The 16,412-nt window shown below is 45.9% G+C and overlaps 8 protein-coding genes across 8 annotated transcripts; 4 read left to right on the forward strand and 4 right to left on the reverse strand.

The window, feature by feature from the left end:
* Positions 1 to 1,379: 1,379 nt before the first annotated feature.
* GLAREA_09126 (uncharacterized protein) lies at positions 1,380 to 2,008 on the forward strand (the record flags this gene model as incomplete). Its single annotated transcript, XM_008078087.1, has 2 exons — positions 1,380 to 1,655; positions 1,904 to 2,008. The coding sequence occupies 2 exons, from the start codon at positions 1,380 to 1,382 to the stop codon at positions 2,006 to 2,008; spliced, it is 381 nt and encodes a 126-aa protein (XP_008076278.1).
* A 303-nt stretch (positions 2,009 to 2,311) lies between these two features.
* Positions 2,312 to 2,500, reverse strand: GLAREA_09127 (uncharacterized protein; the record flags this gene model as incomplete). Its single annotated transcript, XM_008078088.1, has 1 exon — positions 2,312 to 2,500. One exon carries the CDS (start codon positions 2,498 to 2,500, stop codon positions 2,312 to 2,314), a length of 189 nt encoding a protein of 62 aa, XP_008076279.1.
* A 251-nt stretch (positions 2,501 to 2,751) lies between these two features.
* Positions 2,752 to 3,240, reverse strand: GLAREA_09128 (uncharacterized protein; the record flags this gene model as incomplete). The annotated part of the gene is made up of 1 exon (XM_008078089.1): positions 2,752 to 3,240. One exon carries the CDS (start codon positions 3,238 to 3,240, stop codon positions 2,752 to 2,754), a length of 489 nt encoding a protein of 162 aa, XP_008076280.1.
* A 604-nt stretch (positions 3,241 to 3,844) lies between these two features.
* Positions 3,845 to 5,050, forward strand: GLAREA_09129 (Homeo; the record flags this gene model as incomplete). The annotated part of the gene is made up of 1 exon (XM_008078090.1): positions 3,845 to 5,050. One exon carries the CDS (start codon positions 3,845 to 3,847, stop codon positions 5,048 to 5,050), a length of 1,206 nt encoding a protein of 401 aa, XP_008076281.1.
* Positions 5,051 to 6,506: 1,456 nt separating this feature from the next.
* On the forward strand, positions 6,507 to 9,106 carry GLAREA_09130 (Six-hairpin glycosidase; the record flags this gene model as incomplete). The annotated part of the gene is made up of 3 exons (XM_008078091.1): positions 6,507 to 6,759; positions 6,922 to 8,421; positions 8,469 to 9,106. 3 exons carry the CDS (start codon positions 6,507 to 6,509, stop codon positions 9,104 to 9,106), a joined length of 2,391 nt encoding a protein of 796 aa, XP_008076282.1.
* A 1,520-nt stretch (positions 9,107 to 10,626) lies between these two features.
* GLAREA_09131 (uncharacterized protein) lies at positions 10,627 to 13,138 on the reverse strand (the record flags this gene model as incomplete). Its single annotated transcript, XM_008078092.1, has 4 exons — positions 10,627 to 10,659; positions 10,711 to 11,202; positions 11,261 to 11,373; positions 11,428 to 13,138. 4 exons carry the CDS (start codon positions 13,136 to 13,138, stop codon positions 10,627 to 10,629), a joined length of 2,349 nt encoding a protein of 782 aa, XP_008076283.1.
* A 328-nt stretch (positions 13,139 to 13,466) lies between these two features.
* Positions 13,467 to 14,579, forward strand: GLAREA_09132 (uncharacterized protein; the record flags this gene model as incomplete). Its single annotated transcript, XM_008078093.1, has 2 exons — positions 13,467 to 14,131; positions 14,183 to 14,579. 2 exons carry the CDS (start codon positions 13,467 to 13,469, stop codon positions 14,577 to 14,579), a joined length of 1,062 nt encoding a protein of 353 aa, XP_008076284.1.
* A 930-nt stretch (positions 14,580 to 15,509) lies between these two features.
* GLAREA_09133 (uncharacterized protein) lies at positions 15,510 to 16,129 on the reverse strand (the record flags this gene model as incomplete). The annotated part of the gene is made up of 3 exons (XM_008078094.1): positions 15,510 to 15,588; positions 15,642 to 15,757; positions 15,902 to 16,129. The coding sequence occupies 3 exons, from the start codon at positions 16,127 to 16,129 to the stop codon at positions 15,510 to 15,512; spliced, it is 423 nt and encodes a 140-aa protein (XP_008076285.1).
* Positions 16,130 to 16,412: the final 283 nt, after the last annotated feature.

Here is a 16,412-nt window from a genome sequence, read left to right on the forward strand (position 1 = left end):
TCAATGCACCTCCCATTCCAATTCCAATTAATTAATCTCCAGCGCTCCTACCTTCTCTCTTTCTCTCAAAGCTAGAAACCCGGCAAATGAATCCAAGCGCGTAAATGTCTTGGTATGTGCCATGGCGGGGTCAAAACAAGACCTGACAATGCAATAAGGTTATCGTGATCTCTTATCAGGTTATCGATACCGGATGTCGATCAGCAAATGTGTGGAGGCGGGCACTTGACGCCACGATCACATTGCGCACGCACACAAGTTGAGGACCCTGCGTGCATGTCTCTGCGGACAGCGAGGCGGCATGATGATGTTAGTGGAGGGGGTTTTCAGGTTAGAGGGAATTGAAGTATGAGGGACATGATTCATGATGGATTGAGAGATGATTGAGAGTTGGTTGTTTCTCAATTGATTATCTTGGTTTGAGGGGGAGATGGAGGATGATTAGAGTGAGGGTGGGATGATGAGACATGGTTGCATGTGAAAATGGGTCGTGCGACGGGTTTGCGACATCCATCTCTGTGGAGGTGGTGGAGCAGGTGACCTTTTGGATGCTCATGATCGAGTATCTTGACTTGCTTATCGATAGCAATGTCTTGATTTCGAACGACAGATGATCCATATACGAGGGAATTGTTTTTGGAAGGTGTGCGGTAGGAGATTTTGGTCCGATTGAGTTGTAGAAAGGTAATGCTGGTGGTCAATTGATGAGATTACAGTACCTTGAAGTACGAAAGGTATGCTGCCTCGCTGTGTAGACTGGGAAGCGAAAGCGAGTGAGAAAGAAGGCGAAAAGGACGTAAGCCTGTGGCCATACCCAGGACAGGTTGTAATACGTTACACGTCAAAAGGCAATACGCATCCTTGGGGTGAGCTAGAAATTGAACATGTCGCCGATTCGGGAAGTTACTTTCAGTTTGTGGTCCATGTATGCAAGCATCGGATTCCAGATTCCCCCGTCCGAACCCCGGAGGAGCAAAGCAAAGCAGAGTCGAAGACATGTAGCACACCCGTCGGGCATTACAGAGAAGCGTCTTATAGCATACCATTGCATTTTGTGCTCTGGTGTTGCTGATGCTACGTAATCTCGTCTTTTGCTGAAGAAAGATGACGTTGAATCGCAGTCATCTTCGTGGATGTTCGCTGTTGGATCTGCTATTCGAGTGAGACACGTGGTCACGATGAAGTCGTGAAGTCGTGAGGTTGCCGACGCAAGATTGATCCTACCAATATGCCCATAATAGTCGACAGGTATTGAGGGCTACACGTAGTCCCGAAGTGGCAATGAATCGTTCAATCGGCTCCCGCGAAAGCCTCAATATTGGGTGGGTGGAAGACTGCAGCTGCGGGCGCGGGTCGTTGAATGCAGCGCAACATCGATCATGTCTGGCATTGGTTTGCGATTGATGTGGGCGATGATGGGCTATTCTTGTGTTGTTCATCTAAAGCAAGCAAATTGGCAAATTGAAAGGCAATTGCTTAATGCGTTCCTGCTTGGAGCAAACAACAACTCAGCTCGGCCTGCTACTCTGCGACTCCTGTACGCACATTCTCGTTGCATAGAAAGGCTTCCTGGCTGGGTGGGATTGGTTGGTCAATTGACATATCAACCAATGGCTTCTCATGCCCGCGCTGTCGACCCAATTGGGTTATTAGGAGTGTGTTTGAAGCGTAAAGAGGGGTGAAGAGGGGTGGATGGGTGGGCAGTTGGGCAAGGGGGATAGAGAAGGGTCCAAAAGGGTCCATTGACTGAAACGAGGGTCCAATTGATTGTTGTTGACAGAAGAATCGAATTGATGAGCTGTTTTCCTGTCGAAAAGCGACATCTTGACGTGGGGAGATGTCGCTGAAGTGCAATTGACGATGATCGTGTGTGGTGCGTGTGGTTGTTCATCTGACGCTCCAGCCCAAGCCATCACCTGCTAAAGCCGAAACTCCGACTCCATGTTTCGACCGGGGCCCAGGCGCCAAAATTTCAGCCTTAGACGGGCCTTTTGAGCCTGACGCTTGACCCGAAGCAGCTCTAGCGTGGTAACTATTTTCTGAAGCAAATATTCTCTCTTGTTGTGAGTCATTTTTCTTGATTTGCCATCGAGTCGGTCAACGCGGTTCATCAGAATACGCATGAATTGGCCATTTCTTACCAATCATTCACGAACCTTACGACAGCTCAACTGCTTTGCCCAGCCTTTGCCCTCCTTGTTGCTTTGCGGGCCCTCAATGGGTGGTGTCGCGGGGCGCTGAGTTGGTTTGATTGGGCAATTGGTTCAGCTCATTCTCGCAGCTTCCAGCATTCCTGTGCCTCAAGCCCTCCTTAGGTGGGAGGACAGACCCTCTGGTGCCTCATCGAATTGCCTGGATTGCCTTGGATTATGGTGCCAACTGTCCGGAGAGAGTGCTGACGGACACAGGAGCTCTTCTCCAGATTCTGTGCCAGAGAAGCATCAGCACAGCCGCCCTGACGACTGGGCCAGTTTACTCGGATTCCCCCACCGGCAGCCATTGTGGTACCTTTGGAACAAACTACGGCATACGCAAGACGCACCATCGCTATACAGCACTACAGCACCACAGCACCTATCCCCCCTTTGCTTTGTTTCTGTCGCTTCGCGTCGGCTTCCAGGAAATTCACGACTCCATCCTTCTCACGTCTGCCCCCTCCTCAGTGCGGACGGGAGCCGCCGCACCAACAATGAGGACTGGCTGCACTGGATTCACAGGATATTCTGATATTAACCGCTGCCTAACATGCTCTCACGGCCCAACTGCCCACCACCATCTGCCATTGGTCAATGGCCACGAGAAGGGACCCACACTCCAAACCGTCGTCATGTCAGAGGAGAGGACGGCGGGCGAGACATCACCCTCACCGCAGGCCATCCGGTCAGAGTCGTCACCCCCATACAAATCCAAGGCAGCCAAACACAGGAGGCGACAGATTGGTGCGGAGTGCCAGACGAATGCTCTCTTGGGACGCCGATGGAGAGAACTGGCCAAAGTGAACCATTGAAGATGCGAGTCAATAGACTGTCGGTAAGTACTTCTGCAGTATTTCGTACGACTAGGTAAAGCAGGTAGGCAAGGCAGGTAGGCAAGAACAAAGTAGGCAATCAAAGCCACACAAGCAGTCCTGCGTCGGACAGTACAGTAGGTTGATCGAAAGGCACGCTTGGGAGGCACTTGCTGGGCACGCACGCGCTCTCCACACTCCACAGGTTGGTGCACTGCTGGTGGGACAAACATCTCGTTGCATTTACTGCCTATTGTGGACAAACGCGCTTGTTTCTACTTTATTATTCTCAGACCGACTACTTGATTCGCATCCAGGTCATACGGCGGCTTATATCACGAGGGAGTCATAGCCCACCCCTCCACCACTCATTCACACCAGGTACCCAGTCACACACGTTTATTGCCTAGCCCGACTGTTGCAACCTTCTCCCTTTCTTCGTTCAACTACATTTACTACATATTCCCTCCCACTCTCATACTCTTCTTATTTCTTGCTTTTCGTCGCTGCTCGTTACCTTCACCAAAGCATCGGTCGGCTACATTTGACGAGGCTCCGCCACTATTTCAATCCGGCCCCGAAGCAAGACAATCGCAGCCGCACGCATGAACTGAAATCCGACAACAACAAAGAACCGGATCTGACAACTCAGCTGACCAACCTTACGACTGCCTCTTCTACTTCATCTTCTCCGCGCGTCACATCTCGACACATCTCCCAAAATCCGAATCTCTCTTCATTCGAGAGACAACGAACGGACTTAAGAGGACTACAAGTCCGCATTACGCTCTTGCCACACACGGCCATATCTGGAGGAGGCGCAAACAAACGAGAATAATGGATGACAAAACACGCAACACTCTGCAGCCTTCTGCTACCTTCGATGACTCTTCTTCCAATTCGAACTTCGCACATCAATTGACTACTTCAACAGCATCCCCCACTCAGTCCCGCAGTTTCGCTCCATCCTCAATCAACTCAATCGTGTCTGGAATGGATCAATCGACAACAATGGAACGAAAGAATCCAATGGCTGTCCAAGCCAGTCTGATGTCGCCACCTGAGGCGCTCCCTCGAGAGAGCTTCTCACGACCATCAACTGCAGAATCAAAGCAGAAGTCCTCATTTCCCTCCTCGCATGGCAGATTCAATCCCCCTCTCTCACCTCCAGTTTCGCCAGAATCGACTGCCAGCTCTCCCGACTCTCCAGCAAGTGTCACACGCGATCCAATCCTCTTTCCAACCCCCGACACCGCCAGCGTACAATCATCTCAACCTCCTCTCTTCTTTGAACCGGACCATCAGCGGTTGGTTGCTGAGCATGTCAGGGCCAGGGATTCAAGTGTCTTCAGAGAGGCTTCTCCGCCTCGCCCAATTGATTATCAGTTGGCTTTAGAATTCAAATCGCAGATTGCAAAGGGCTACAACGCGAATCGAAAAGTTTGGCACATGAGGGAGCTGGCTCAATTAAAGGAAGACGATGCACTTCGACAAGGGGGCAGAAGATACACACCCATCGCCCCCGCGTTCCACGGCCCTCGCAAATCTGGAGGAAGAGGTACTGGTACGCGTGTCAATGGGAATGGAAGCGTTGTCAAGCCACATGTCAGAGCACCCAAGCCGCCTCGCGATCGCCAATCCACTCCAGATGGTGGAGCGAAGAGAGTGGCTCGCGAAGACAAGGACTTCAATTCCCTTCCCGACTATGCTCCACCACTCAGCAGTCTTCCCAATAAACCAAATTCACTCAAGGTTGACTGGAAGGGCGCTCCAATCGATCTCAAGTCCGACCCCCATGTACATCTTCTACACCCTGATGAAGTTGCTCTTGCCGCAAACCTTCGCCTCGACTGTGCCACGTACCTTACCTCAAAGCGACGGATATTCATCAAGCGAATCGAAGCATTTAGGATCAACAAGGAATTTCGAAAGACCGATGCTCAACAAGCTTGCAAGATTGATGTGAACAAAGCTAGTAAGCTTTGGGCGGCATTTGACAAGGTCGGATGGCTTCATCAGCATTGGATCGAGAAATACGCTTAATATGTTGATTATCTTGTCGGGTACTTGCCACTATGCGTTGTCGCTCTACGCTATCCTTCACATACCCTGACTTGTATTTACTGTCGTGTCGACACAATTGGACAACAACCACAGGATTGGTACATTACAGCATTAAGGATACACGCATCGAATCATTTCAACCTGAATCTGGACCTCAACATCTCATTTGTTATGGCCTGGATTTGGATAGCGCGGGGGTGAACGGATTTATTTCATGATATTTACGACCTAGGGAGGATCATTTCACATTGTTGTTTTTGCATTTGCATTGGGCTATGCTGATACCCAGAGCCCGCCCAGCTCCACTTTCACGTCACCATGTTGCACGATGTTCTTAGCACAGGGACACATTTATTTTGTTTCTAGGATTAGTAATTTGGTTTATGCATTACGGACCCCAGCGGGCGTTTTTGATTATTACACAACTCCCATCCAGTGGCATCTGGCTCGGGATAGGATGGGATGGAATATTGCACACATGTGCCAGAGATTGCATTGGGATACATCCAGTCGTGTCTATCACGTGGATCGGGGGATACTGGCTGGATGTAGGGAATATCATGGTAGCATAGATGGTTTCTTGGTTTGCTTATATGGAATTCACACATACAGTCAGCGAAGAAATTCAAATACTCATAAGTGCACAGTTAGTGCTATGCCCTCTAAGCTTTTTTACTCATGTGATTCCGGGTTTCTGTGTCATTTCTGTTAGCTTACCCTTTTTAATATATGATAATAACCCATTAATCTAATATCAGCATAACGTTGTACGCCACTTCAGCCTACCTAAGTTAACAACACTGCCCCAATCGCCGTGGACAAACCAAAATGGTAGTAACGAAACAGTATTTATTCAATTTAAGTTGGCAAGATATCGTATCACGATCATTGTTTTCAGTAACCCAGACCCTTTTAACATTGTTGAAAACGAGGCCTGTTCTCCCACTTCACTTTAAGCTCAGCTTCTAGTTTACAATAATACCCTGGATTTGCTGAAAACAATTTCTTGGATTAAACTATCCATTTTCGTAGCAGTATACATGATACCTAGGTCCTACCACTTTTAATCACCTAAACATATATCCAAAAACCAAAACAGACCCCCCCCTTCATTTCATTAACGTCGTCGGACTTAGGATGCCCTGACCCTGTAGAGATCACTCAAGGCCCGTGCTTCATCTCAACGTGACACGAGCGATAACGAGATAAGCTTAAGCTCATCCTTACGAGGTATTTTCCTCTTGCTCTCTCCAAGCACCAGAGCCTCATCTTCTCCTACCTAGAAAGCCTCGGATCGTTAGTCCCTCGCTTCTCCCCCGCGCCAAAAATTTTGCATCTCCAACCCGCGCCTCGTCCCGTTCCGTTCATACCTCTGTCTAGAGACTTTACCCCGCGACTCCAACCCCGCGTCCGTCGCAAAGACGAAATAGTCATGATGGCGACGGGCATCTCGCAGGCCCTCAAAGAAGGTCTAACCAACAATAGCACTGCTAGTGTGGAGACGCAGGATGTGCCAAAGAAAGAGAAACTGGTGCTGAGAAATCGCGCGGGCGAGAGTAGGAGTCCGTATGTGCAGGGCCATAAGAATAATCCGGTTGCGTGGCAGCTCTGGGGCGAGGAGGCTGTGGAGTTGGCGAGGAGGGAGAATAGGTTGTTGTTTTTGAGTGTGGGGTATAGTGCTTGTCATTGTGAGTTCTTTTTTTCTTTGGTTTGTGCTTTTTGGGGGGGAGAAGAGGGGTGGATGAGGTGGAGGAGATGGTGGGATATCAATTGGTATATTGGAGATTTTGGACGGGCATTGTGTTTGGGGAAGAGGTTGATTTGAACTGAAATAATGCTAACATAATTAGGGTGTCATGTCATGGAGCGGGAATCTTTCGAAAATGACGAAGTCGCTGCGATACTCAACGAGGAATTTATACCGATTAAAATCGATAGAGAAGAACGACCTGACATCGATCGAATATACATGAATTTTGTTCAAGCGACAACAGGATCTGGAGGTTGGCCATTAAATGTTTTCGTCACTCCGGACCTTCAGCCTGTATTTGGTGGCACTTATTGGCCGGGACCATCGAACAGTCTAACAACCTCATTTGAGGATCAGGTCAATTTCTTAGGGATCCTAGACAAACTTTCGACCGTCTGGAAAGAGCAGGAAGATCGTTGTCGGCAGGACTCTTCACAAATTTTACAGCAACTTAAAGATTTCGCGCAAGAGGGTACATTTGGTGATAGATTAGGCGAAGGTGGTGATACTCTGGATATAGAACTGTTAGAGGAGGCATATCAACATTTCATCTCGACATACGATAGTCAAAATGGAGGATTTGGTTCGGCGCCAAAATTTCCTACGCCAGTTAAACTATCATTTCTGCTTCGGCTAGGCCAATATCCACAGGTTGTGCTCGACGTTGTTGGGGACGCAGAATGTCGGAATGCAGAAAGTATGGCCATCACGACATTACGAAAAATGGCAAGAGGCGGAATTCATGATCATGTTGGACATGGATTTTCAAGATACTCGGTGACTACGGACTGGTCCTTGCCACATTTCGAAAAGATGCTGTATGATAATGCACAGCTTCTTCATATTTACCTAGACGCCTTTTTACTTTCACGCGATCCGGAGTTACTGGGTGTTGTTTATGATATCGGCACTTATCTCACAAAGACACTTGCACGCCCGGAAGGAGGGTTTTACTCAAGTGAAGACGCGGACAGTTATTACAAGAAAGGAGATTCTGAGAAACGGGAAGGTGCGTTTTACGTTTGGACGAAACGAGAATTTGAGAATATCCTCGGAAAAGAAGCGGAGCCAATCCTGTCAGCATTTTTCAATGTCAGCAGTCATGGAAATGTATCTGCGGAAAATGACGCTCATGATGAGTTCATCAATCAGAATGTGCTTGCAATTGCGAGTACGCCGAGCACGCTCGCTAGCACTTTTGGGATGAAAGAAGACGAAGTTGTCAAGATTATCAAAGACGGCAAAGCAGCATTACTAGCGCATAGAGAAAAAGAGCGTGTACGACCTGGATTAGACGATAAGGTGATTGTAAGCTGGAATGGCATTGCCATTGGAGCTCTAGCACGAACAGCCGCTGTCATCAAAGGATTTGATCCCGAGAAGTCGGAAGAATATATTGCGTCAGCACTCAAAGCAGCAACTTTCATTAAAGAGAAGTTATACGACGAGGAGGCTAGGATCTTATACCGGATATGGAGGGAAGGTAGAGGAGACACGCAAGGTTTTGCAGACGACTACGCTTTCTTAATCGAGGGCCTCATCGATCTATATGAATCCACTTTTGATGAATCTTGGCTCCACTGGGCTGATGATTTACAACGTACTTTCCCCTTTCCCATTAATTTGGACCTAGCTAACACCACTTAGAAACCCAACTTACACACTTCTACGATACCACCGGCACTGGCGGATTCTTCTCCACCTCCGCTAGCGCCCCTCACCTCATACTTCGACTCAAAGACGGAATGGACTCTTCGGAACCTTCTACAAATGGTACCTCCGCTTCAAACCTCTTCCGTCTTTCCTCCCTCCTTAACGACGACTCCTACGCTAGTAAAGCAAAAGAAACAATTCGGAGTTTTGAATCTGAGATGCTGCAATACCCATGGCTGTTCTCAAGTTTCATGCCTGCGCTTGTGGCGGGGCAGCTTGGTGTTAAGGGTGTGGTTGTTGGAGGGGCTGGAGAGGTGGGGGCGGAGCGGATTAGGAGTTTTGAGAGGATGCCTAGAGGGGGTGTCATGACTTTCGCGAGGGTGAGCGGGGAGGGGGGCTGGTTGAGGGAGCGGAATGAGCTATTGAGATCTTTCGGAACGGATGGGAGGGGTAGGGTGTTGGTTTGTGAGGAGGGTGTTTGTAGGGAGGAGGGGGTTGTTGAGGTTGAGACGGAAGGTGGTAAGGCGGGGGATGTAAGCGGTGTTGTACCGAGTGTTGAAGAGGGTGGTGTCTCCGTGAAGGAAGAGGATAGTGTTGTGGCGGGTAGTACGGATACGACTGTCAAGTCGTAGAGTTAGCGTTTGTCATTTTCTGGCGTATGTGGTTTCAAGGTTCTGGTTTGGTAGATAAGATGGCAAGGGCTGGATTGGAGTGGATATTGTGGTTAGATTTAACACGAATTATGAGCAGTGCTTTTGTGGCTTAGTTTTGAAGTTGATTTAATTAGCTTGTAAGCTATTTGAGGTGAGTGGAATGGACAGGATCTTCAGATGGGCAGGCTGGTTGAAATGGCATATTCTACAAAATATGTTTCTCTGATGTAAGAAATAACTGATTGATATACCAAATCCCTGGAAGTCCTAGTTCCCTGTATTTACAAGCTGTTCATGTGTAACCAGAGTGAATATGAGTTTCGTTGAATTTCACTAAGGTATATTACTCATCTCAACTGGTTTCATGTAGTGCTTAGTACTTTAAACCGTTTACTAAGTTAAGATACTCGCGGTAGACAAAATACGTGGCACTTAAATCACGGTATTTCTTCGATTAAGTTGATGAAAATCGAATATTTAGTGGATTAGACTAGAACGAGATGACATATTCCGTCAATTATCTAAGTAAATACGACTTCTTATTCCGCTCTATCTAAAGTAGACCTACTTAGTTTAAGATCAGTAGATAGATAGGTGACTAACACTTATTTTGTCCTCCGCGAGGATATTACTTTTGAGTTACCTGCTCAAATTAAATGTTTATTTTGGTATTAAGTAAATATGGATGATTTTCAAGAATAGCGTGGGTTGTTTATACCTATTATCTTATAACGACTTGGCAATCTTCTTCGAATCTGACGCTAGAGGACGTATGGCCGATACATTTTGCAGTAATTCGTTAGTTTTATCCTCGTGACTAGGGAAGTCTTAGAGTGCTTGGATTCTAAATTTTTAAACTGTGGTGGTACTGCAGCTTTGTAGATTCCTATGACTTGGATTTTTAATTGTCTCTAAAGTTAGATTAAAAGACTTGTGAGCGTATTGAGCATGGCTATTAATAAACTTCTGAATATTCTTTAACCAGTAGACCTTAGAGAGTAAGGTTTCCAGTCCGTCAATTGGTCTATAGAGGAAGAGTCTCGTTGAAGACACTTGTACTAGAGTCGAGCTACCCTTGGAATTGTCTTGATTTTGAATTTATACTTTCAGTTTTAATGTTTGGCAATTTAGTAGAAGAAAGCCAGTTTAATGATCAATGAGTGAAGGGTTATAATATTTCTTCTACTGCACAATTTTGAAGTTAAGTACTTATTCTCTATACTAAACTCAGATGGAATTTTATCTTTGGGTTATGTAAGATCAAAATTGGGTGGCTATTTAGCTGAGTACTGTTGGCTTGATTTTCCTACTACATATTTTACTTTTCGGATATTACTCCACGTGGCGAGATTTCTGTCTATCTTGTGAGCACTGGGTCGTAAAAGTTTAAACAGCAAAGGTCGAGGTGTAGATCTTTACCTTTACTAGATTTAACCTATGGAAGAGTGTTAGGACTCTTCGCCACCCTAGTATTTAAAGCTATATGACTTATATGGGTTCTAACCACTAGCTTCCAAGCCCTGCTTCACTCCCTGTCTAATAATGTATGTCAACAGTTCGAGTGAAGTGCACGTCCAAAATACCTTCTCTATAGCGCACCATGCTTGCGTTTTTCTAGGGGCAGCATTCAAAGAAAAAAGACAAATGCTCGTCAATAACATCAGACACGCCTCAACCTCGACTCCGGAAATCATCCCAACAATCAAAAAGAAAGTAACCGCGAGACCAAAAATAGATCCCACTGTATACCAGTACAAGCAATTACCCCAGAAAGGTGCTGTTTCCTTCTTCAACTCCTTCTTAGTTTCAGCATCCATCACCAAAGCATCGTTTTCCTTCCTTTCAATTCCGTCAGATGTACTTTTTTCGACGTTTTCAGATTTCGATTCATGTAAAGAATCTGCCCACTTCCGCTCAATGTAATCAATCGGTGCTATTCCAAATATCGTCCTTCCTCGAAGCGGAGACAAGAAGTCTCGTCCGTCTGGGTAAATCGATACCTGGAGCGGGTTGATAAAGTTCCACACCTTGACGAAACTTAAAACTAGTACGGTAGAAACTAGATGAGTATAGGCCTAAAACGTGGTTTAACGTTAGTATACGCCACAATTACGTTCAGGATGTTCTTCTTACCTCTTTAGTGATTGGTCCTGAATGATTAATGGGAAAAAACACCGATAGAAACATTAAAAATGCAAAAGTTGTCCACATTAATATCAAGACCGCCAACGTTCGATATTTTTCTACTAAAAAAAATAAGTATAGGGGAACTAATATGAATATTGTACAACGAAACTTACCTAACCAAGGGTTAAATACAGATAACTTGGACCGCTGCACGATATTGGAACTCGGAATCGAACTTGAATTCATATCTAAGCCCACCGGAATGTTGTTGCTTGTAGAGGAGGCTTGAAATTGTGGATTTCCATCTGAGAACCTATTGGCCCTCTCGGATAACAGCATACTCTTTTCGACACCGGTTTGCTCAGTTAAATAAGAGAGGGGTGGTTGATGCTGACGTGGCTCACTTATGTACCACTCATATTCAAAACGTTCTCGCAATTCTGACAACACCATGCGAAATGGTATGGCATAAGCGATCTGCGAACTTCCACTTCCTGCCACAACATGTCCATAGATGGCTCCATGCACAGGGTCAATTACCCACGAGCCACAGTCGCCCAATATTAGAGGCGTTTGTGAGCGTACCGTCAACACTTGCTGGCTGATAGAACTCCCAGGTAGTATCATGAACGTTGGAGTACGGCAAAGTTTCCCACGAAGTGGTGTCTGTGATTGGTTCAATATCAGAACCTCGGTATCGTTTCGTATACTGACATAATCCAAGGCGGGTTTAGGCCACGAGCGGAGATAGAAGTTCCCAAAAATCTCAATTTGGGAAGGATCAATGTGAATAAGTGAGAAATCAAGTTGGTTTCGTCCAAATATGGTGGCTGTACCAAGATACTGCGAATATACGTCGTCCTTTTTTTGACTTGTCGACAAGGCTTGGAAAATAGGCTCCGATATAGCGCTGGTGCCGTCCTTGTGGCCTATCTCTTTCATCAACTGAGCAGTCTCCGAAATCTCTAATATCGACGTTGTACTTTCAGCTGAGGAGATTGAACGTGCCTCTGCATCATGGCTTTTCATGTCGGGGGTTGTGCTTCCGCGACTGGTTATCTCAGCCATCTCATCCTCGCTCTCTGAGTCACTATGTTGATCTAACTCAAATTCGAAAGCTTCCGAGTCTGACAAATCTGACAGCGGCTCCTCGACATTCTGGTCGGATTCAAACACATGCGCTACAGTGAAGGCGTAGAAGATTTCATTATGCTTTAAAATTCCACCACATCTCGCGTCTCGTGAGGTGAATGACCCGTTACTGCTGTAATGTCGTATACGTATTCGCATCCCAGGTCCTACTTCTGATGGGTTGTAGAAAACCTTATAATCAGTCTTAGATGTAGGATCTTCTTTTGCCCCTTGATTGGCACTGCTAACATGAGGGTAATCCTCGTCACCATCGGCAAGGTGCTGGAATTCTCGAGAACAGCTTCCCGTTTCTACACCAGGATACTTGTCAAGCAGGTCACTGTCATCAACTATCTTCTTGACTGCACTTCGCGCAATCTTGCTCGGTGAGCAAAACATGACCGTTGGCCGCGAAGACTCTCGCGTGTAGCCAATGAGATAGATCGTCCAGGTTACCGGTGCCTCCACCGGATCACTCTTTTCATCGAGGTACGATTTGATCTTGGGAGCCAATGCCTCGAATGTTCTCCTGACTGGTCCTATCGCCTCCCAACAAGATTTACCCCCAAGATTGACACTTCGATATAGGTCTCCTGTTGATTTTTCAGGTTGGAGCCAGCGTTTTTTCCTTGGCTTTTCGTCCGGTGATGCGAAATATTGCCCTAATATGGCTTTTCTCCAGCCCATCTTTTGAGCTTCGACTGAGAGGAAGTGCCAAGGTATCGTCAGTTCATCGAATGTGACAAAAGTCATTGAAGATGCTCATTTATAAAAAATTCTATTTTGTCAAAATATTAGAGTGACGAGAACTCGATTTTGGGGCGCAGCTCTCGAAGAAGAAATTGGGGTCGAATAATGGGCCTAGATTCAATAGCTCAATGAGGCTGAGAACGCCATGCAGGAGATCTAGGCACGTTGGCGAGCAGATTCGCGCCCGACAACAAATCAGGATAGAACCTGTTCAGCACTTGTCTCAGTTTTTCTGCTTTTTTCTAGAGCCTCGATTTCGCACTTGACTGATCAATATGTTGGCAATAGGCTTCGGAACTCTCAAACATGTATTGATGTCTTCTAAGCTCAAATGCCTTCAACGGAAAATTTAAAAGCATCGGTTTTCGACCCAATTATCGATGAAGAGACCAAAGCCTGCATTGTTAACTCGCTTTGGGGTCTAGATTCAGGGTCAAGTCATCACTGCGTTCCGAAAACAGCAAGCAACTATGGATCGTACTTCAACTACTATATGGAGCAATGCGATACCGCCGGCCATGACAATAGAAGATACCTTTCTGTGAGAACTCACCAAGACGTTGTCGATATTGTTAACCATATCAAAACGAATATCAATCGAGATGACTTGAGCCAGGTTCTGAAAGCGAAATGGCCTCATCCAGATCCACGCAGTGCTAGTGCACAAATTGATGGATCTATCGACCTTGCTGCTCGCTTGTTGCTGATGATCGATGTAGGAGATCTGAAGCATGGGTTTCGCAGTGGGAATCGGTTGATATGGGATGGAGGCTCACTGAAGAGTCTGGTGCACTCACACTACAACACAGCTCAGAGTTTGCATACCGAGCATGTCAGACTCGAGAAAATCTTCAATGCTCGGAATCTTGTTCGCATCGGAGGCTTCAAAATCGAGTGGACAAATAACTTGGCGGATCATTTGCGAATCTTGAACGATGACGAGAAAAAAGTGGCAATCTTCTCTAATTTCTCTTTTCTGAAAGTCCAGGAAAATAGGTGAGATACCCTGAGAACTTTCGTCCTCGTACATAAACTAATATGGGTCAGTCCTATGTTTCCCGATGGGCTTATCGACGAGACTCTAAGGACCCTAGCTTTATTGCTTCCTCGCTCAGACGTCGAGACAAGAAAATGGTATCGTAAGGTTTCGAATAAATTCCTTCTCGATCCTCAAGCCACTCAGTGCAACTCGTTGAGACTGATGGACCGACACATCGATCGCTTCCACTTCTGGCGGGACCGAATAGTTGTTTTGAAAGAAATGTTCGATGAAGCAGAACCCAGAACATTGCTACAGTGGTGGTCCGATAGAAGGAATGTTGTTCAGTGGTATACATTCTGGGTTGCTGGTATAGTGTTGGTATTGACATTTGTATTCGGACTGATTCAATGTATTGAGGGAGGTATTCAGGTATATTTTGCATTTCCGAAGAGTCCTGCCTGATGTTTTGTATACCCTTTCCAAGTAGTTGTGTAGATAACCAGTAAAATGATGATAAAATCTTATACTTAGCTTAGATGACAGGGCAAAGTAACGTTCGATCATGCGCTGCTAAATCCTTGATTCTAAGCATCCTTACGGGGAATTTACCTGAGGTTTCCCATATAACGCACAGTAGAACATTCTCTAGCACAGGAAACCACTTCAAACATGTTTCCATCATTACTGCTTGGTTAGGTACACCGAGTCATGCTCCCAGCACCTGACCTGGAATCTCGAGATCAGTAAGGTTGGCCGTCACATAACCTGCCATGTATCTACTGAATATTTCCATGGACTTGCCAATTTGCTGCATCTCGGGACTAGAATCTGGCGTGACGTCCACGAACTTATCGTACCAGTGTTCGTCAAAATGTGAACCAATCAAAGATAACACATGTAACACTATTATTCTGTAGTCAGTTGTATCCATCCTAATAGTATGCTCAAGACAGATAAGCCAGCTGACACAAGACAATATGAGGAACAGAGTAAAAATCAATTTAGTTGAGGGAGTTGATCACTGACGATTGGTTTAGATGATAAGTGGTTTGGGAATTGCCGAATTGAACAAGATCCTACTTAAGACGACGAGATAAGAAGACCATTCGCATAATTTCAAGTAAAGCCACGGCATTTATTCATAGATCAAGGCTTAAACGAGAGTTGACACCTCTGGTTGAGACATCAGAGTACCAAAATTCCGAGTTGTTGCGTGCAGATGTGCATTTTCAAACTCACTTGTCCTCATTCGAGTGGAGAAAACTGCCTTCAGTGAGTTTAGCCATCTAATCACAGCCACCATAAGATCTATCATGTGCCGCCCAGCTACACCCTCCAAGAGCAGCTAGAGCATACCAGTCAGTTGCAAAATTTAGAACATGGAGTTATAGGTCAAATACCTCTACTGCACGTATTATCTGTATAATAGCCAGGCACATAACAATTGTAATCGTCAGCCCAGTCCCATGAGCTACACGACATTATCAGTAATTATTGACAGTAAGGGTAGAGATTCTGACTTACGTATTACCATGGACGTCTTCGCAATTGGTGTAGCAGGTGAACTTGATGTTGTTTGCGGTGCCCGCAAAGCTTCTAACTTTGTGATTCCCATTGCCGTTGTGTTTTGGAAGCCACCACTGGAACAAGTCAGTATTATTATTCTCCTTGGCTCCAGAGTTGAGATCTGTGTTCAAGACTGAAACACCTTGCTGGACAACTCATAATACGAGCTATAAAAAGATGTGAAGACACAGAGAGGTATCTTCGCACAGGTTACTTACACAGTCGACCTCTGTGGACACATGGACAATGTCACAATACTTGGTTCCTCTCTTGATCAAACCCGCAGCCTCGGCATCGAGGTCGCGGACCTTGTGGGCGTTGTTTGAAGTTTTTACGGCAAGGGCTTTGGCAGCAGCCTCAGCTTCAAAGTCGCGAACTGCGTTCAGTGGCGAGCTTATTGCTACGAGAGGAAGAAGTGCAGCGGTGATGATGGAAAAGAACTTCATGGTTGGTGATGAGAATCTAGAGGGCAGTATGTTATAGCTATTTGGAAGCTAATCGATGGTTTTAATGAAGAGAATATAAAGACTGTCACTATCATCCGCTGGGGAGCACATCGTTTATATATTTCTCCCTCTGAAAATTGCGGATAAATTGGTCCCCAAAAGAAAACATGCAATTGTATTTCGTGATTTAAAAGCTTCCACCGGAATGCCATTTGACGGTGCAATATGACTCCGGATTACTTTGTCGTGAAGTGCAGTCTTTAAACCAATATCGAGAAACCCT

The sequence above is a fragment of the Glarea lozoyensis genome (genome assembly GCF_000409485.1).
Source record: "Glarea lozoyensis ATCC 20868 chromosome Unknown GLAREA1, whole genome shotgun sequence".
Taxonomy (NCBI): domain Eukaryota; kingdom Fungi; phylum Ascomycota; class Leotiomycetes; order Helotiales; family Helotiaceae; genus Glarea; species Glarea lozoyensis.